Source organism: Mesocricetus auratus, unplaced genomic scaffold (genome assembly GCF_017639785.1).
Source record: "Mesocricetus auratus isolate SY011 unplaced genomic scaffold, BCM_Maur_2.0 Super-Scaffold_100026, whole genome shotgun sequence".
NCBI classification, from domain to species: Eukaryota; Metazoa; Chordata; class Mammalia; order Rodentia; family Cricetidae; genus Mesocricetus; species Mesocricetus auratus.
Window position 1 is genome coordinate 10288958 of NW_024429207.1, and position 16927 is coordinate 10305884.

The window sequence follows — 16927 nt, forward strand, 5'->3', positions numbered from 1 at the left end:
CCCAAGGTCTTCTGCATGTGTTTCTTTGCACCTGTTTCTGCTCCAAGTACCTTTCCCTTTCCATTCTGCTGCATCACATGGAGAAAGGGAACCTCCAAATCCCATTTCATCCTAGCAATTGCTGTCTGCTAGAAACTGCCTCTTGGAGGGCCAGAGTGAGGTTTGAAACTTGAGAGAACGATTTGAGGTCCCTGGCCTGGTTGCTGCATCTCAACTCTCATCTTGATGGCATCAGTAGATCTCACTCTACAGACGATTTTCACACAGATTAGCAAACTCACCAACAGATCTGTTCTAGTTAAGGTTACTCTTGCTAGTATGAAACACCATTACCAAAGCAAGTTGGGATAGAAAGGATTTATGTGACTCTCATTTCCTTTTGACTATCCATCATCTGAGAAGGTCAGGAACTCTAATAGGGAGGAACCTAGACTCAGGAATTGAGGCATAGGCCATGGAGGAGTATTGCTTGCTTGCTTACTCCTCCTGATTTTCTCTGACTGTTTTCTTTTAGAACCAAGGATCAAAAGCCCAGAAGTGGTACCACCATAAAAGGGTAGGGCAATCCCCCATGAATCACTAAATGAGAAAATGTGTTATAGACTTGTCTACAGCCTAATCTAATGCAGGTATATCCTCAATCAGGGCTTCCCCTGCTCACGTGACTATATCTTGTATCAGCTTAACATAAATTTAGCCAGTACAATGCCATTGTCAGCTGCAGAGAGTCAGCATACCTATGAAACACAACACCAAGTATTATGATCTCTGATCTCTGAGCCCCGTACTGCTTCCAGACATGACTACACCAAATATCGCCTTGGATATTATCCTCAAACAGATTCAAAGCCATGAACAACTATTCATACCTACATCCAATTGATAACTACTTGCAGTGTAGAGAACCACACATTCCAGTCAATATGCTTGGTCAGTTCCAGGATGAGTGTTTCTAATGATGGAGATATACAACACTACTCTTATGCTGAAATCTGAGGATCACCATTTCCATTTACTAATATGAAAAGATAATTTAACCTTGGGTATTATTTCCTTTAAATCTATGACCAAAAAGGCAAATCCTAATAATCAATAATTAATCACATTCATTACAAAATGAAATCATGAATATACTGACAAATTTGTGTCAGGCATTGGTGGCTCATGCCTTTAATCCCAACACTCCAGAGGCAGAGGCAGATGCAGGCAGATCTCTGTGAGTTAGAGGCCAGTCTGGTCTACAGAATGAGTTCCAAGACAAACTCCAAAGCAATACAGAGAAACCCTATCTTGAAAACCAACATGGAGGGCCTCACCCTCCCTGGGGATCCGGGTGGAGATTGGGTGCAGGACTGGGGATGCCTGGTGGGGAGGGCAGCGTAGGAAGGGAGGGAGAAGGAGCTGCAATTGGCATGTGAAACAAGCTTATTTCTAACTTGATTTTTTTAAAAAAGGGAAGATAAAAACATCGGTACCCCTACTATATACAGATGATAAATGGGCTGAGAAAGAAATCAAAGAAACATCGCCCTTTACAATAGCCACAAATAACATAAAATATCTTGGGGTAACTCTAATCAAATGAGTTAAAAACATTTATCACAAGAACTTTGAGTCTTTAAAGAAAGAAATTAAAGAAGAAATAAAAAAATGGAAAGATCTCCCATGTTCTTTGTTTTAGGTAGGATCAATACAGTAAAAATGGCAATCTTGTCAAAAGCAATCTACAGATTCAATGCAATCATCATCAAAATCCCAGCACAATTCTTCACACACCTTGGAAGAATAATACTCAAATTTATGTGGAAAAGCGAAAGGCCCAGAATAGCCAAAACAACCCTGTACAATAAAGGAACTTACAGAGGCATCACCATCCCTGACTTCAAGCTCTATTATAGAGCTATAGTCCTGAAAACAGCTTGGTATTGGCACAAAAATAGACACATAAACCAATGGAATCAAATTGAAAATCCTGATATTAACCCACACACTCAAGAGAGACATGGTCCCTTGAAGAAGGGGAAAGGGGCAAGATCTCCCGAGCAAATTTGGAACACTGGGGGGGTTGAGGAGAGGGAGTTAGGAGATAGAAAAGGGGAGAAGAGGAGGAGGGAGGAGGGCATGAGGGAACAGGAAGATTGAGTGTGGGGGGGGGGGGAAATAGAGGAGAGAAAGAAATGAGATACCTTAATTAGAGGAAGCCATTATAGGTTTAAAGAGACATCTAGCACTAAGAAAATGTCCAAATATCTACAAGGATGATGCCAACTAAGAATCTAATAGTGGAGAAGGTACCCTAAATGCCATTCTCTATAATGAGATTGATGGCTACATTATATACCATCATAGAGCCCTCATCCAGTAGCTGATGGAAGCAGAAGCAGAGACCCACAGCTAAGCACTAAGCTGAAGTCCTGGAATCCAGTTTTAGAGAGGGAGGAGTGATGAGTAAATGAGTCAAGACCAGGCTGAGGAAACTCACAGAAACAGCTGACCTAAACAAGGGGGATCTCATGGACCCCAGAATGACAGTTGGGAAACCAGTAAAGGACTGAACCAGACCACCTAAAAGAGGGTGTCAGTTAGGACACATGGGCAGTCTATGGTAGTGGAACAGTATTTATCCCTAGTGTACAAACAGACTTTGGGAGTCCATTCCCAATAGAGCAATACTCCCTCAGCCTATACACATGGGAAAAGGCCTAGGATCTGCCCCCAAATGATGTGACAGATTTTGATGATTCCCCCATGGAAGGCTTCATCCTCACTGTGGAGCAGAAAGGGGATAAGATAGGGGATTGGTGGGGGTATGGGAGGATGGAAGGGAGAGGCAAGTGGGTTGATGTATAAAATAAGATGGTTTCTATTTTAAATTTAAAAATTCCAAAAAGGAAAAAAATAAGAACTGGTTCTTTGAGAAGATAAGCAAAATCGTCAGATCCTTCACCCAATTCATCCAAAGAAAGTAAGGACCCCAATTTTAATGGACTCATAAGTAGAGAGGGAAACATTACAGGGTACATTGAAGAAAATGATGGCAAAAAAATACCAATCTCAGAATAAGTTTGCTTTTCCATATAAAATTGATTATTGTTCTTTCAAGGTCTGTGAAGAATTGTGCTGGTGTATTAATGGGGATTGCATTGAATCTGTAGATTGCTTTTGGCAGGATTGCCATTTTTACTACATTGATCCTACCTATCCAAGTCCATTGGAGATCAAAAGACCCAGGATAGGCAAAACAACTTTACTCAACAATGCAACATCTGGAGGCATCACCATCCCCAACCTCAAAATCTATTATAGAGCTATAGTCCTGAAAACAGCTTGGTATTGGCACACAAATAGGCAGGTAGACCAATCGATCGAACTGAACACCCTGACATTAACCCATACATGCATGAACATCTGAACTTTGACAAAGAAGCTAAAAATATACAATGGAAAATAGAAAGCATCTTTAACAAATGATGCTGGAATAACTGGAGGCTGGCATGTAGAAGAATGCGGATAGATCCATGTCTATCACAATGCACAAAACCTAAGTTCAAATGGATCAAAGATCTCAACATAAATCCAGCCACACTGAACCTCTTAGAAGAGAAAGTGGGTGGTACCCTTGAACAAATTGGTACAGGAGACGGCTTCCTGAACATAACACCAGTAGCACAGACAGTGAGATCAACAATTAATAAATGGGACCTCCTGAAACTGAGAAGCTTCTTTAAGGCAAAGGAAACAGTAAGAAACACAAAAATGCAGCCCACAGAATGGGAAAAGATATTCACTAACCCCACATCTGACAGAGGGCTGATCTCCAAAATTTACAAAGAACCCAAGAAACAAGTCTTCAAAACAACAAAGGATCCAATTAAAAGGTGGGCTACAGAAATAGAGAATTCTCAATAGAGGAGTCTAAAGTGGCTGAGAAGCACTTAAGAAAGTGCTCAACATTCTTAGCCCTCTGGGAAATGCAAATCAAAACAACTCTGAGATACCATCTTACTCCAGTCAGAATGGCTGAAATAAAAAACACCAATGACACTTTATGCTGGAGAGGTTGTGGTGAAAGGGGAACACTCCTCCATTGCTGGTGGGAGTGCCAACTTGTACAGCCACTTTGGAACAGTATGGAGATTCCTCCGAAAAATGGGAATAAACCTACCACAACACCCAGCAACTGCACTCTTAGGCATATATCCAAAAGATGCCCATTCATACAATAAGGATGTCTGTTCCACTATGTTCGTAGCAGCATTATTTCTTTTTTTTTATGATCCACAACCTTTATTTTATACTCTTAGCTAACAGTGTGATAACATGGGAAACAAATGCAACAAAGGAAAGAACAAAATAAAATAATAATGTAACAAGCACCAGAGTTAGGGGGGAAGCGTCTCTCTCCACCTGTGCCTAGCATAAGCAATGGCACTCAGAAAGCATTTAAAGTACAGGTATGATTTTTTCAAGTCATTTACCAACACACTAAAGTCATGGTATATTTATGCATTTTCTTAGTTAACAGATCCCAGAAATATGAGTGTTAGCAGATCAAGCAGCATTATTTCTAATAGCCAGAACTTGGAAGCAACCTAGATGCCCCTCAACCGAAGAGTGGATAGAGAAAATGTGGTATATTTACACAATGGAGTGCTATTCAGCAGAAAAAAACAATGGAATCCTGAAATTTTCAAGCAAATGGATGGCACTAGAAGAAACCATGCTGAGTGAGGTAACCCAGTTACAAAAAGAGAAACATGGCATGTACTCTCTCATATATGGATTCTAGCATAGATCTGGGGAGTGCCAGCCTACAATCCCATGGCCAGAGAGTCTGGGAAACAGAACCTTCATTCAGTGGCTGATGGAAGCAGAGGCAGACTCCCATTGCTGAGCACGGAGCTGAACTCAAGAAATCCAGTAACAGAGAGGGAGGACTGGTGACCAAAGGAGTTAAGACTGGGCTGGTTTAACCCCCAGAAACAGCTGACCTGACAAGGGTTACCTCTTGATTCCCAGACTGAAGCCTGGGAATACAGCATGAGGCTGATCAAGACCCCCTGAATGTGGGTGTCAGTGAGGAGGCCTAGGTAATCTATTTAGTCTTGGATAGTAGATCAGCATTTATTCCGGGTATACAAATGGACTTTGGACTCCCATCCAACAATGACAGATGCACTCTCACCCTGGACTCTTGGGGGAGGGTCTAGGCCCTGCCCTGGATGAAGTGGCAAACTATGGATACCCCCAGGCACACACCTTTAATCCCAGTAGTCAGATGCTAGGAGGATTCAGAATGGATAGATCTCTCTGAGTTCAAGAACACTTAGATCTACACCAGAGTGAATCAGTCTAAAAGAGAATTACAGGTCACACCTTTAATCCCAACATTAGGGGTGTATATAAAACAGAAGCAAGTTCTCAGTTGAGGAATCATTCTCCAACCACATTGAGAATGGCAGTTTGAGGCTTGGTGAGGTGTTCATGAATCAGCCCTTTCTGCCCTAGCTAGAATAAGAAGCTAGTGGCCAACTGCTTTGCTTTTCTGATATTTAACATGACATTTGAACCTAAATATCAGTCTCTGGGTCATTTATTTTTGTGTTACACATGATCAGAGATCACTGTGTGAACATGAAGAAAAGATTCTATAAGCCAGAGGTGATACATGACTTCAAGGAAACATCATTTTCCAAATACAACAGGACAGACATGTATGAGCTCATAGAAATGGTAAGGAAAAGGCCTGCACAAGTTCAATCCAGACAGAACCCCTATAATAAGAAATGAGCACCAAGTCCCACCCCTGATAAACATGACCAATATATATTGTATTAAAATTTTCACAAAAAAAGGTAAAAAAAATAAAACATGCCAAGCCATGTACTTATTTGAAGCAAAAATTGCAGGGAAACACCAAAAAATCAATGTTCTTCAATGGAGTGAAACTATGTAAATCAACCACACTCACTGACTCTCTCACTCCACAGCAGACAAGGATCACATCTAGTATGGCAAGCACAAAGCAGACTTCAAGGTTTTTAGTGTCACTTTCTTTGTGTTTCACTTTTGCTGTTTTGTTTTAAAAAAGAAAACAAACATGAACTTAGGTGGGTGGGAAGAGGGGATGAATCTAGGAGTAGTCACAGAACAGGAAAGAATGTAATAATATATAAAGTATAAAATTCTCAAAGAAAATAGTGATAAAAAAGATGGAACCGTCAATGAAATGCACAGGTAGGCCACCAAGTCCCAAATATTAGCAATCTTAATCAGCAAACAAATGTGTTCCCACCATTTACTCTCATCAACCCATGAAATGCATGGCTGTCAGATTGATGTTTTATCAATTATCAGTTAGTTCACTGCAAAGGAAATTTACCCTACACTGTTCCTCACCTCTTCTAAATTCATTTCTAGCATGAGTTTAATAACCGCTGTATGACATAGACAATGAATCTACACGAGCAAATGTTCTATGTCCCTGTGACAGTCATTGACCACGGGAAGATGCAACTAATGGCAGACACTCATTTCCTTAAGAGTATTTTTTTAAAGGAGTGGAATTATTGTCTACAATTTGAAGTGCTTTGAGTATCCCTTATTAGAGTCAATACAAAGTAAATAAATAGGAACAATGATTACAATATAAACAAAAATGAAGAGTTCAGCTGATTTTACAGTGTGTAAGTTAGGAAATAGAATTGATTTATGCTAGAGATACTGGAGCATGGCATATGACAGTAGGGAAATGAGAGTTATTGACAATGAAGAGCAAATCCAAATCACTTTGGTAGAAGTGGTAGAGGAAACATTGGAAAGAACCTTACCAGTTGCCAGGTTCTGTTAAATGTGAGGCTCCTGTTGCTAGGTTCATGAATCTAGAACTTACTCCATAGGCAACAAAGGATTTATACTCCATTGAGCATTCTCAAACAAAAATCTTTGTTCTTAAGATGGGTTTTAAAAATATTTTGTAAGAAAGACCATAGGAACACATGCATCACTTTACCTGATGGTAAGTCTTTAGAAGATTCAGGGAGAGACAAAAGTATAAATATTTAGAAGGTGAAAGAATATTTCCCCTAATTCCTGGACAATTGTTCATAATTTGGGATGGAATTTCCTTTAAATATTCCCACTCTCTTCAATTTTATGATGGAGACTCTAGAGCTCTTAGTGTGAATCAATACATCTTACATTATAGAGTGCGTGGGTGGTAAGTTGGCTACCTATTGATGATTTGAAGCTCATGGGAGAAAAAACTGGTGGTAAAAGATGATATTTTAGAGATAACATGAAATCTAGATTGTTATAGTTGTACCAAATTTTGGATAAAAAAAATGTATCATTTCGCTAGAGTTCTGGATGCTTTAATCATTTTCTCCAGTAATTTAGTAAATGCAAGATTCAACTTGCTCAATTATTCTCTAAGTTTTATTTTTAACCTGTCTACTTCTATAGTTTTAGTCACTAATTCTGACATATTTTTCTTGGTGCAATACCAAAAATGGTAGCTGCATTTTCAATAAATAATCCTTTTCTCTACACCAGAATTATACTTGCCATATTAATTATCAAATCTAAATCAAAGTATTTTTGGATAGTGACTTAGTATGTCAAGGTTTTAATCATGGTTTCATGCTACTCTCCTTAAATGACTTGTATTGCTTAATTAACTTTTCAAAAGATAACAAACTATAGATGATGGTGCCAAATAGGAGAGATCACTCATTTGGTAAAGTGAATGTTCTGATAGAATACAGACATGAAAATAAAATCCTAAAACCTATGTAAAAAGCCAGGTTGAGGGCCTGTGTATGCAATGCCAGAAATGATGAGACAGAGATAAGCACGTTGCTAAGGGTTGCTGGCAAGTCATTCTTCCCTCTTTGTGAGCATGATGCCCATGACCAACTTTATGTCAAAAGCCAATTTGGATGAGCAATGCTACCCAAGGCTAATTATTGGCTTCTCTTGACACACACACATGAATATACACACACTCACACAAACACAAATACAAATACATGCACAAATATACATACATGCACACATGCTTACATAAATACAAGCAAACAAACAAATAACCAATCAATAAAAAATAAAATACTAAACTGTAGCATTAACTGCACAAACAGGAGGATTCACTAGCAAGGATCAACTGTGACCTCAAAACACATATTGACATGCACACAGGGTTCTCCTTCACACTATTGTACATAGTCACATGCAGTAAGATTTTAAGAAAAATGGAAAATAGAAATGAGAATAATTTACCTGAGAGAAGTTTCTGCCACCAACAACAATAACAAGGCAATGACAGAAAGAAGCATACAAATGTACTCAATGAGCATGACAGTGTTAGAAGAGGGTTAAAATTTATAGTGTGTGTGTGTGTGTGTGTGTGTGTGTGTGTGTGTGCGTGCACGCTCGCTCGCACACACCCACGAGGACAATTTCATTTCCCACTAAGGAAATCTACAGTTGGTGTTGAGGAAAGGTTGAAAATTAGAACATTCAGAAACAATGTGAAAATGAGAGCAAGTTATCAAAAAATTGTAAGTATATTACTAAGAGCTGGGAGAGTCCTGGAAACTATTTGTAGTGAGACAAAGTATACTTTACTAACAACTAAAAAATAATAATCCAAGCACAGTGTTGAAACCCCTTGGGAAAAAAAGACTAATTGAACTTAGCCTGTTCTCTGTTCTTTTCTTCTCTAACCTGATTTGCTTCTGACATATGTATGGCCATGACTGCCCCTCTTTTCCCTGTTTCTTTCAGTTCTGATGCTCTGATCGTTCAACTCTGCCAGAAGACACATTACAAAAGGCCAGTGCTGCATACAACCTGACAAACTGAGGTCTAGGAGAGCAAGCCTTCTCATGATCCCCCTTTGTTCTCTAACAGGACATAGTGTCTGTGGGTGAGGCCCTGGCCCACGAGAGGATCATGGTCCTTCAACTCTGCCTGTGGATCGTGCTCTTCCTCTCCACATGGGCTCCAACTACACATGCTGAGTACAGTAGCCCTCCAGAAGTAGTGATACCCCTGAGGGTCACTGATACTAGGATCCATAGTAGTTCTCCAGACTGGTTGTCCTATAGCCTGCGCTTTGGAGGAGAGAGACATATTATTACCATGAAACCCACAAAATACTTCATATCCAGAAACTTCCTACTGTTAACCTACACTGACCAAGGTGATCTCCTTGCTGAACAGCCTTTTGTGCAGACTGACTGCTACTACCAGGGCAATGTAGATGGAGACCCAGATTCCATGGTGATTATTAATACCTGTTTGGGGGGTTTGCAAGGCATGTTAGAGATAAATGGCACGGTTTATGAAATCATGCCCCAGAAGTCAACTTCCACATTTGAACACCTTGCTTACAAAATAGAGAGTGAGGACTCAGAATCATTTTCTATGAGATGTGCGTTAACAGAAGAGGAGATAGCACGACAAAAGAAGATTCAAGAAAGCAAAGACCCCATACTTATGCAAAGCCAATATGAGAACTGGTGGACCCATCACAAATATCTTGAATATTTTGTGGTGATAGATAACAAACGATATGTTTATAGAAACAATAATATCACAACTTGTATTCATGACATTTTGCAAATAGTCAATGGAATAAATGGTTATTATCTTCAAATAGATATTGAGGTGATTTTAACTACACTTCAAGTGTGGAGTGAACAAAATCACATCAATGTAGAAGAAAATATATATAGTGTCCTAAATAGTTTCTGCAGTTGGAAGCAAAGAAACATTGGCAATCAAATTAGATATGATATCATACATCTTTTTCCCAGGCAAGGCTATGGTATCTATTTAGGGCTAGCTCATCTAGGTACACTTTGTTCACGTTATAATTGTGCTGTTAACAGTTTTGCATCTGATTCAATAGCAGAATTGGCATTCGTTTTAGCACATGAGATGGGTCACAATTTGGGTATGCATCATGATGACCGTGATTGTACTTGTGGGATAAGCAGCTGCATAATGGCCGCACACAAATCTAATTCCCATAGATTCAGCAACTGCAGTTATGCATATCTCTATGACACTATTACCAGAAAAACCTGTTTGCACAATTTTCCAGAGGAAGTCGTCGGCTCAAACCTGACCTGGTGTGGGAATAATATAGTAGAGGAGGGGGAGCAGTGTGACTGTGGGTCCCCTCAATTATGTGAAAATGACCCATGCTGTAGGCCAGACTGTGCGTTCAAACCTGGTGCTGAATGTGCTTTTGGACTTTGTTGCAAAGATTGCAAGCTCATTCCCACAGGCACAGTGTGTAGAAAGCAGAACAATGAGTGTGACCTTCCAGAGTGGTGCAATGGAACTTCAGCTAAGTGCCCAGAAGATGTGTACGTGGAGGATGGACATCTCTGCAGTGGTAGTGGTTATTGCTATAAAAGCGTATGTCATAAACATGAGAAACATTGTCAAACAATTTTTGGCAAGGGAGCCAAGAGTGCCAATGAGATTTGCTACATGGAATTGAACAAACGGGGTGACCGTTTTGGTAATTGTGGTAACAATAGCTATAACTACATACAATGCAATAGCAACGATGTACTCTGTGGACGAATTCAGTGTGAAAACATAACAGAGCTTCCCCATACGGGAAAACATGAAACAGTACATTGGACTCACATCAAAAATGTCACCTGCTGGACTGTGGACTACCATTTTGGCATAACCAAAGCTGACATTGGGGCAGTGAAAGATGGCACTCCTTGTGGTCTAGACCATTTATGCATTGACAGGAAGTGTGTCAATAATTCTTTTTTGTTAAGTAACTGTTCAGCAACCCATTGCCATAAGAGAGGAGTCTGTAACAACAAACATCACTGCCATTGTGATGTCAGATGGGAGCCACCAGACTGTAGGGTAAGAGGTTTTGGAGGTAGTATAGACAGTGGACCACCTCCAGGGAGATTCTCAAAATCCACTCGGGGTAAATATTTGGCATTTTTTTTAATTCTTTTTGTGGTTTTGTTACTTTGCTTAAGTGGCCTAATGAAGAGGATTCAATATTCCTTAAACTAAAATGACAGGGAGTGCCACGAGCAGAACCCACATCTGGTGTTAAAATTTCACCTGAAAAACAAAACTGCAACCTTGAATGTTTGCCTGCAGAGGAAGATGCCAAAGACTAAAAGAAAACACAAAGGAAAGAATAAAAAATATGTATCCTATAAGAATTCCTTTATGTATTAATGTGTATACTTCTGAAAATAGGAATAACACTGTGTGTGCATGTGTGAAATCCCAGGCTAGAAGTTCTGTTTGAATATCAAAAACATTCACCACCAAATAACAAGGTCTTAGTATATTCATACTTTTCTTTAGTTTAGGCAATTTCTTGCCTTGTTTTTGATTGAATTGATGCTGGTCACCCACTAGCTTAGGCCCAACCCATGGGCATATATATTTGTTTTCTTGTATTTAGTTTACCTCAGCTCTAAACTGCTACCCCTCAACATTCTGCTTTGTCACACAGAGAGGAAGAAACCTCCAAATATTATTTCCTAATGGCAAAATCCTGTCCACAAAAACCTGCCCCTCAGAGAGCCAGGGTGGGATTGGAAATGTAGGAGAATGTTTTCAGTTCTTATCATGGCTGCTATAGCCTCTTCGCTCAAGTGAATTCTATCAGTAGTTCTTGCTCTGCTGGAGATTTTTAGCAGTTTTCAAAACCACCCAGCACAACTGTCCTAGTCAGGGTTCCCATTGCTGTAAGGAAACACCATGATGAAAGAAACTTGGAAAGGAAAGTATTTATTTGGCTTTACACTTTCTTATCACTTTCCATCACTGAAGGAAGATATCTGGAAATCTCACTAGTGCCACATCTCTCCTCAAACCTATAGTGGCTCCCTCTGTATAGTATCTCTCACCCTGCCCTCCCCTACTCTCCCCACTATTAAACCTTGTTGCTCCCCCATGTCCTCCTCTCCCCTCCTCTTCGACCTCTCTCTTTCTCCCAGCTCCTTCTCTCCTCTTCCCATGCTCCCATTCCCCTCAGGAGATCCGGTTCCATTCCCCTTCTCTGGGGTACCATGCATATCTCTCTTATGGTCCTCTCTCATACCCAGACTATCTGGCATTGGGATTGTATGCTGACACTCCCCTGTTTCATGTCTAAAATCCATATATGGGTGAGTTCATACCATGTTTGTCTTTTTGTGACTGGGTTACCTCACTCAGGATGGTTTTGGTTACCTTACTCAGGATGGTTTCTTCTAGTGTCATCCATTTGCCTGCAAATTTCAGGATTCCATTGGTTTTTTTTCTGCTGAGTAGTACTCTATTGTGTAAATGTACCACATTTTCTCTATCTACTCTTCAGTTGTGGTTCATTTAGGTTGCTTCCAGGATCTAGATACTACATATAATGCTGCTATGAACATAGTGGAACAGACAGCCTTGTGTGAATGGGAAATTTTGGGGGTATATGCCTAATAGTGGAACTGCTGGGTCTTGCGGTAGACTGAATTCCATTTTCCTGAGGAATCTCCATATTCATTTCCAAAGTGGCTTACAGCCCAGTCTTACAGGGACATTTTCTCTATGAAGGCTTCCTCCACTCAGATAACTACTCCATTTGCCAGGGTGACAAAAGTCTATGTAGCATAGCACCATTGTCATCTCTAGGGATTCAGCACAACTGCAAAAACATCACACCTGTAATTATGAGCTCAGTTCTCCAGGAATTTCAGCATCCAAGTTTGTCCATAGAGATTAGCCTCCCGAAGCCATGGAATGGCCTTCAGAACCCTGAACAGCTATCCATACCTTCTTCCCTTTGATGTCCAACCCCAATGTAGAGAACTGCACCATCCAGTTAGCAGCCTTGGTCAACACAGGCAATGACATTTCTAATTATGGAATAGTGGCCCATGTTAGACCTATGCTGAAACCAGAATTCCCCCACTTGCCTTTACCAATGTGGGAAGACAATTCAAGCTTGGGTATAATTTCCTTAAAATGTCTAACAGAAAATCATAGACCCCGACACTCAATTCTTGGTCAACTTTTCTTGACTATAAAATGAGATTAAGAAGACATTCACAAAGTTGTATTGAAATAAATAAATATCAGCAAATGCTATTTTCTTATGAAATGAAATTAAAATCCTGTGCTAAACTTTAAAAACCCAATTTTAAAGGCAGACAGGATCCTGTCCTCAAAACAGTAACTGGGGCTAATCTGACCACTCAACCTTACTGTAGCCAAGCTTTATAGATTTAGTGCCAAATACTACCCTATCTGCATGCACTGCAGCTGAAATCTCAATAAAAACGGTAAAAGCCAGGAAAGCTCCAACAAATGAAATCCAAGTCCTAAAATGCTAGGATTGCCAATCTAGAATAATATAACTTTGAAATACCATCTTGCTCCTGTCACACTGGCTAAAATAAAAAACATCAATGACAATTTAGGCTGGAGAGGATGTGGAGAAAGCAGAACACTCCTCCACTGCTGGTGGGATTGGAAACTCGGACAGCCACTTTGGAAATCAGTATGGTGGTTCCTCAGGAAAATGGGAATTACTCTACCACAAGATCCAGCAATTCCATTCTTAGGCATATAGCCAAAAGATGCACATTCATACAACAAGGACATCTGTTCAACTATGTTTATAAAGCACTAATTGTAATAGCCAGAACCTGGAAGCAACTAGTTGTCCCTCAACTGAAGAATAGATAAAGAAAATGTGGTACATTTACACAATGTAGTGCTACTCTGCAGGAAAAAAAAAAACAAAAACAATGGAAGCTTGAAATTCACAGGCCAATGGATGGCACTAGAAGAAATGATACTGAGTGAGGTAACCCAGTCACTAAAAGACAAACATGGTATGTACTCACCCATATATGAATTTTAGACATAGAGCAAAGGATTACTAGCCTACAATCCACACCTCCAGATAAGCTAGGAAACAAGGAGGACCCTAAGAGAGATATACATGGTCCCCCAGTGAAGGAGAAAGAGACAAGATCACCTGAGTAAATTGGGAGCATGGGGGGAGGGGAGAGGGAGTCAGGAGAAAGAGAATGGGAGAAGGCAGGGAGGACATGAGGGAGCAGGAAGATTGAGTTAGGGGAAGAATAGAGGAGGGCAATGAAAGAGATACCATACCAGCGGGATCCATTATAGGTTTAAAGAGGAATCTGGCACTAGGGAAATGTCCAGAGATCTACAAGGATGATGCTAACAAATGCTCTAAGCAGTAGAGGAGAGGCTACCTTAAATGCTCTTTCCCTATAATGAGGTTAATGCCTACCTTATATGCTATCCTGGAACCTTCACCCAGTAGCTTAAGGAAGCAGAAGTAGGTACCCACAGCTAAACACTGAGCTGAACTCTGGAATCCAGTTGTAGAGAGGGAGGAGTAAAGAGCAAAGAGGTCAAGACCAGGCTGGGAAAACCCACAGAAAAGAGTTGATCTGAACAAGGAGGAGCTCATAGACCCCTGGCTGATAGCTAGGAAACCAGCATAGGACCCACCCAGACCCCCCGAACATGGGTGTCAGTTAGAAGGTCTGGGCAATCTATGGGGCCTCTGTTCGTGGATCAGTATTTATGCCTAGTACACAAATGGACTTTGAGAGTCCATTTCACATAGAGGGATATTCTCTCAACCTAGACACATGAGGGAGGGCCTAGGTCCTGATCCAAATGATATGATAGACTTTGCAGATCCCCCATGGAAGGCCTCACCCTCCCTAGGGAGCAGAAAAGAGATATTATAGGGGTGAGGGGGCAGGGTTGCAGGGGAGGGAGAGGGACAGGGAAATGGGATTGACATGTACAACAAGCTCGTTTCTAATTTAAAGGAAAAAAAGAAATAGTATACGAAGAAATAACAAGCTTAATTGACAACATGCATCAAAATCGACTTAACACATATCTGCAGGATATTGTACCCAAACACCAAAAAACATAGACATTCTTCTCATCGGCACATGAAAGTACTGGAGAGCAACCCAAGACTTTCTCACTTTCTTACAAGGCCCGATGAAAAGATAAATGGAACTTTAGTTTTGTTTCCTTGCCCACCTTGGCTGGTCCCAAGACCTCAAAGGAAAAAAGTAGTCAGTTCCTAGGAACTGGGCTTTCCCCCTGAAAGTCTGTGGTTATCAGTCCCAAAGCTGCTCTATACTTGTCTGTGACACACTTGAGATAACCTGTATTGCCTTTACACTGCACTGCTTGATAATCCTCCTGTTGATTCTATCTCATTCTGTGACAGTTTTCTGCTGACTCTGTCCATGTTTCCTACTGCAGCTAGTACACTAAACGATGCTGCTTAATAAACTTGCGGGCATGAGCCATCAGCTTCTACAGTCCTCATGATCCCAGCTTTCCGTTCTGGTCCTGTTTATTTTGTTATCCCTTGTTCTCCCCCATTGAAAGCTCTCAATTCTGAAGCTTCACTCATGCTGGTTCAAGTCACTGAGGCTTTTCTACTGCAATGGGGGACACAAAGCAAATAATTACAAATTCTATGATAACAAATCACTCAGTGTATCATATCTGATTTATGATAAGGCTGACCAACCAGAGTTCTACTGACTTTTACTAACTAAAGGTACTTTACAAACTCACTTTCCTATATCTTGAAAAATAAAGGACCCAGAGATGGATATTGGGGTTGAAGCTTCAAGCTGAAAATCAGAAAAGCAAAGCAGTCACTCTTAATTCTACCTCAGCTCAGACCAAAGGCAATCTTCAAACTGCTCCTGACTTCCCTGCTCCTCAGACTCACTCAGACTGCTATGCTCCCCTCAGTGAAGCAACAGACTAATTCTGATACTGACTACTGAAGACCGTGATCCTATCTTTTATTTCTCTCTAGTGCTGAGATTAAAGGTATGAGCTCTGTTACTCCTTTAGACTGATTCAATCTTATGTAGCCCGGGGTTACCTTGAACTCAGAGAGATCCATCTGCCTTTGTCTCCTGAGTCCTGGGATTAAAGGTGTGTGCCACCACTGCCTGATCTCTATAGCTTGAGGCTGTTTGCTTTCTGAATCTCCAGGCAAGCATTAATAAATCATAAACAATACATCACCACACTTTCCTTAGCTTGCAGGGAGATCTTTTCATGTGTAGGTCAGGTAATCCTGATTTCTATAAGAAAGCAAGCTCAGCAAGTCATTAAGAAGCAGGGAACACTTTGGACCAACAGCCGGGGAGCCTACATGTGACCTACCTGGGCCCTCTGCACATGAATGATAGCTCGGTGACTGGGGTGAGGTAGGGGAGACGTGAGGGGGATCAAGAGGAAGAGAGAGAATGGGAACTGTGGTTGGTATGTAAAATGAATAAAAATACTTAAATTTTAAAAAGAACAAGTCAGCAAGTGTGCTCCATCAAAGCTTCTTCATCAAGTCCTGCCTCCAGGTCCCTGCCTTGAGTTCCTGTCTGACTCTCCGTGGAGTGTGGACTACAAGCTACAAGATGAAATAAACCCTTTTCTCAAGTTCATTTTTGGCATGCTGTTTTCTCATAGATAACAGAGTAACCCATTGCAATGCCCAGTGTAGGATTGACAATAGATTACTCTTTGTTAAAATAGTTAAAAGAGAATGACATATAACTCATAAAAAGCTTGTTTGTTCACTTGGGGTTTTCTTATTTTTATTTTTTATTTTCTTTAATAATTACCATGAAGATATATACATTTTGGACATAGATCTGGGGAGTGCCAGCCTACAATCCCATGGTCAGAGAGTCTGGGAAACAGAACCTTCATTCAGTGGCTGATGGAAGCAGAGGCAGACTCCCAAGGCTAAGCACTGAGCTGAACTCAAGAAATCCAGTGACAGAGAGGGAGGACTGACCACCAAAGGCATTAGACTGGGCTGGTTTAACCCTGACAAGGGTTAACTCTTGAATCCCAG

The 16927-nt window shown here is 40.6% G+C and overlaps 1 protein-coding gene across 3 annotated transcripts in view; it reads left to right on the forward strand.

The window, feature by feature from the left end:
* Nucleotides 1–11219, forward strand: part of LOC101838740 (disintegrin and metalloproteinase domain-containing protein 26A-like) — a 34359-nt gene extending 23140 nt beyond the window's left edge. The window contains exons 1-3 of one of the 3 annotated variants that reach the window (XM_040731975.1): nt 6965–7018; nt 8477–8561; nt 8788–11219. In XM_040731975.1, coding sequence (XP_040587909.1) covers nt 8956–11064 — 2109 coding nt within the window. In that variant the 5' untranslated portion in view covers nt 6965–7018; nt 8477–8561; nt 8788–8955 and the 3' untranslated portion in view covers nt 11065–11219. Of the gene's footprint in view, nt 1–6930; nt 7019–8476; nt 8562–8787 lie in introns of those variants that run through there. The other 2 variants (XM_040731973.1, XM_040731976.1) reach the window with 2 other exon arrangements.
* The last annotated feature ends 5708 nt before the right edge of the window (nt 11220–16927 follow it).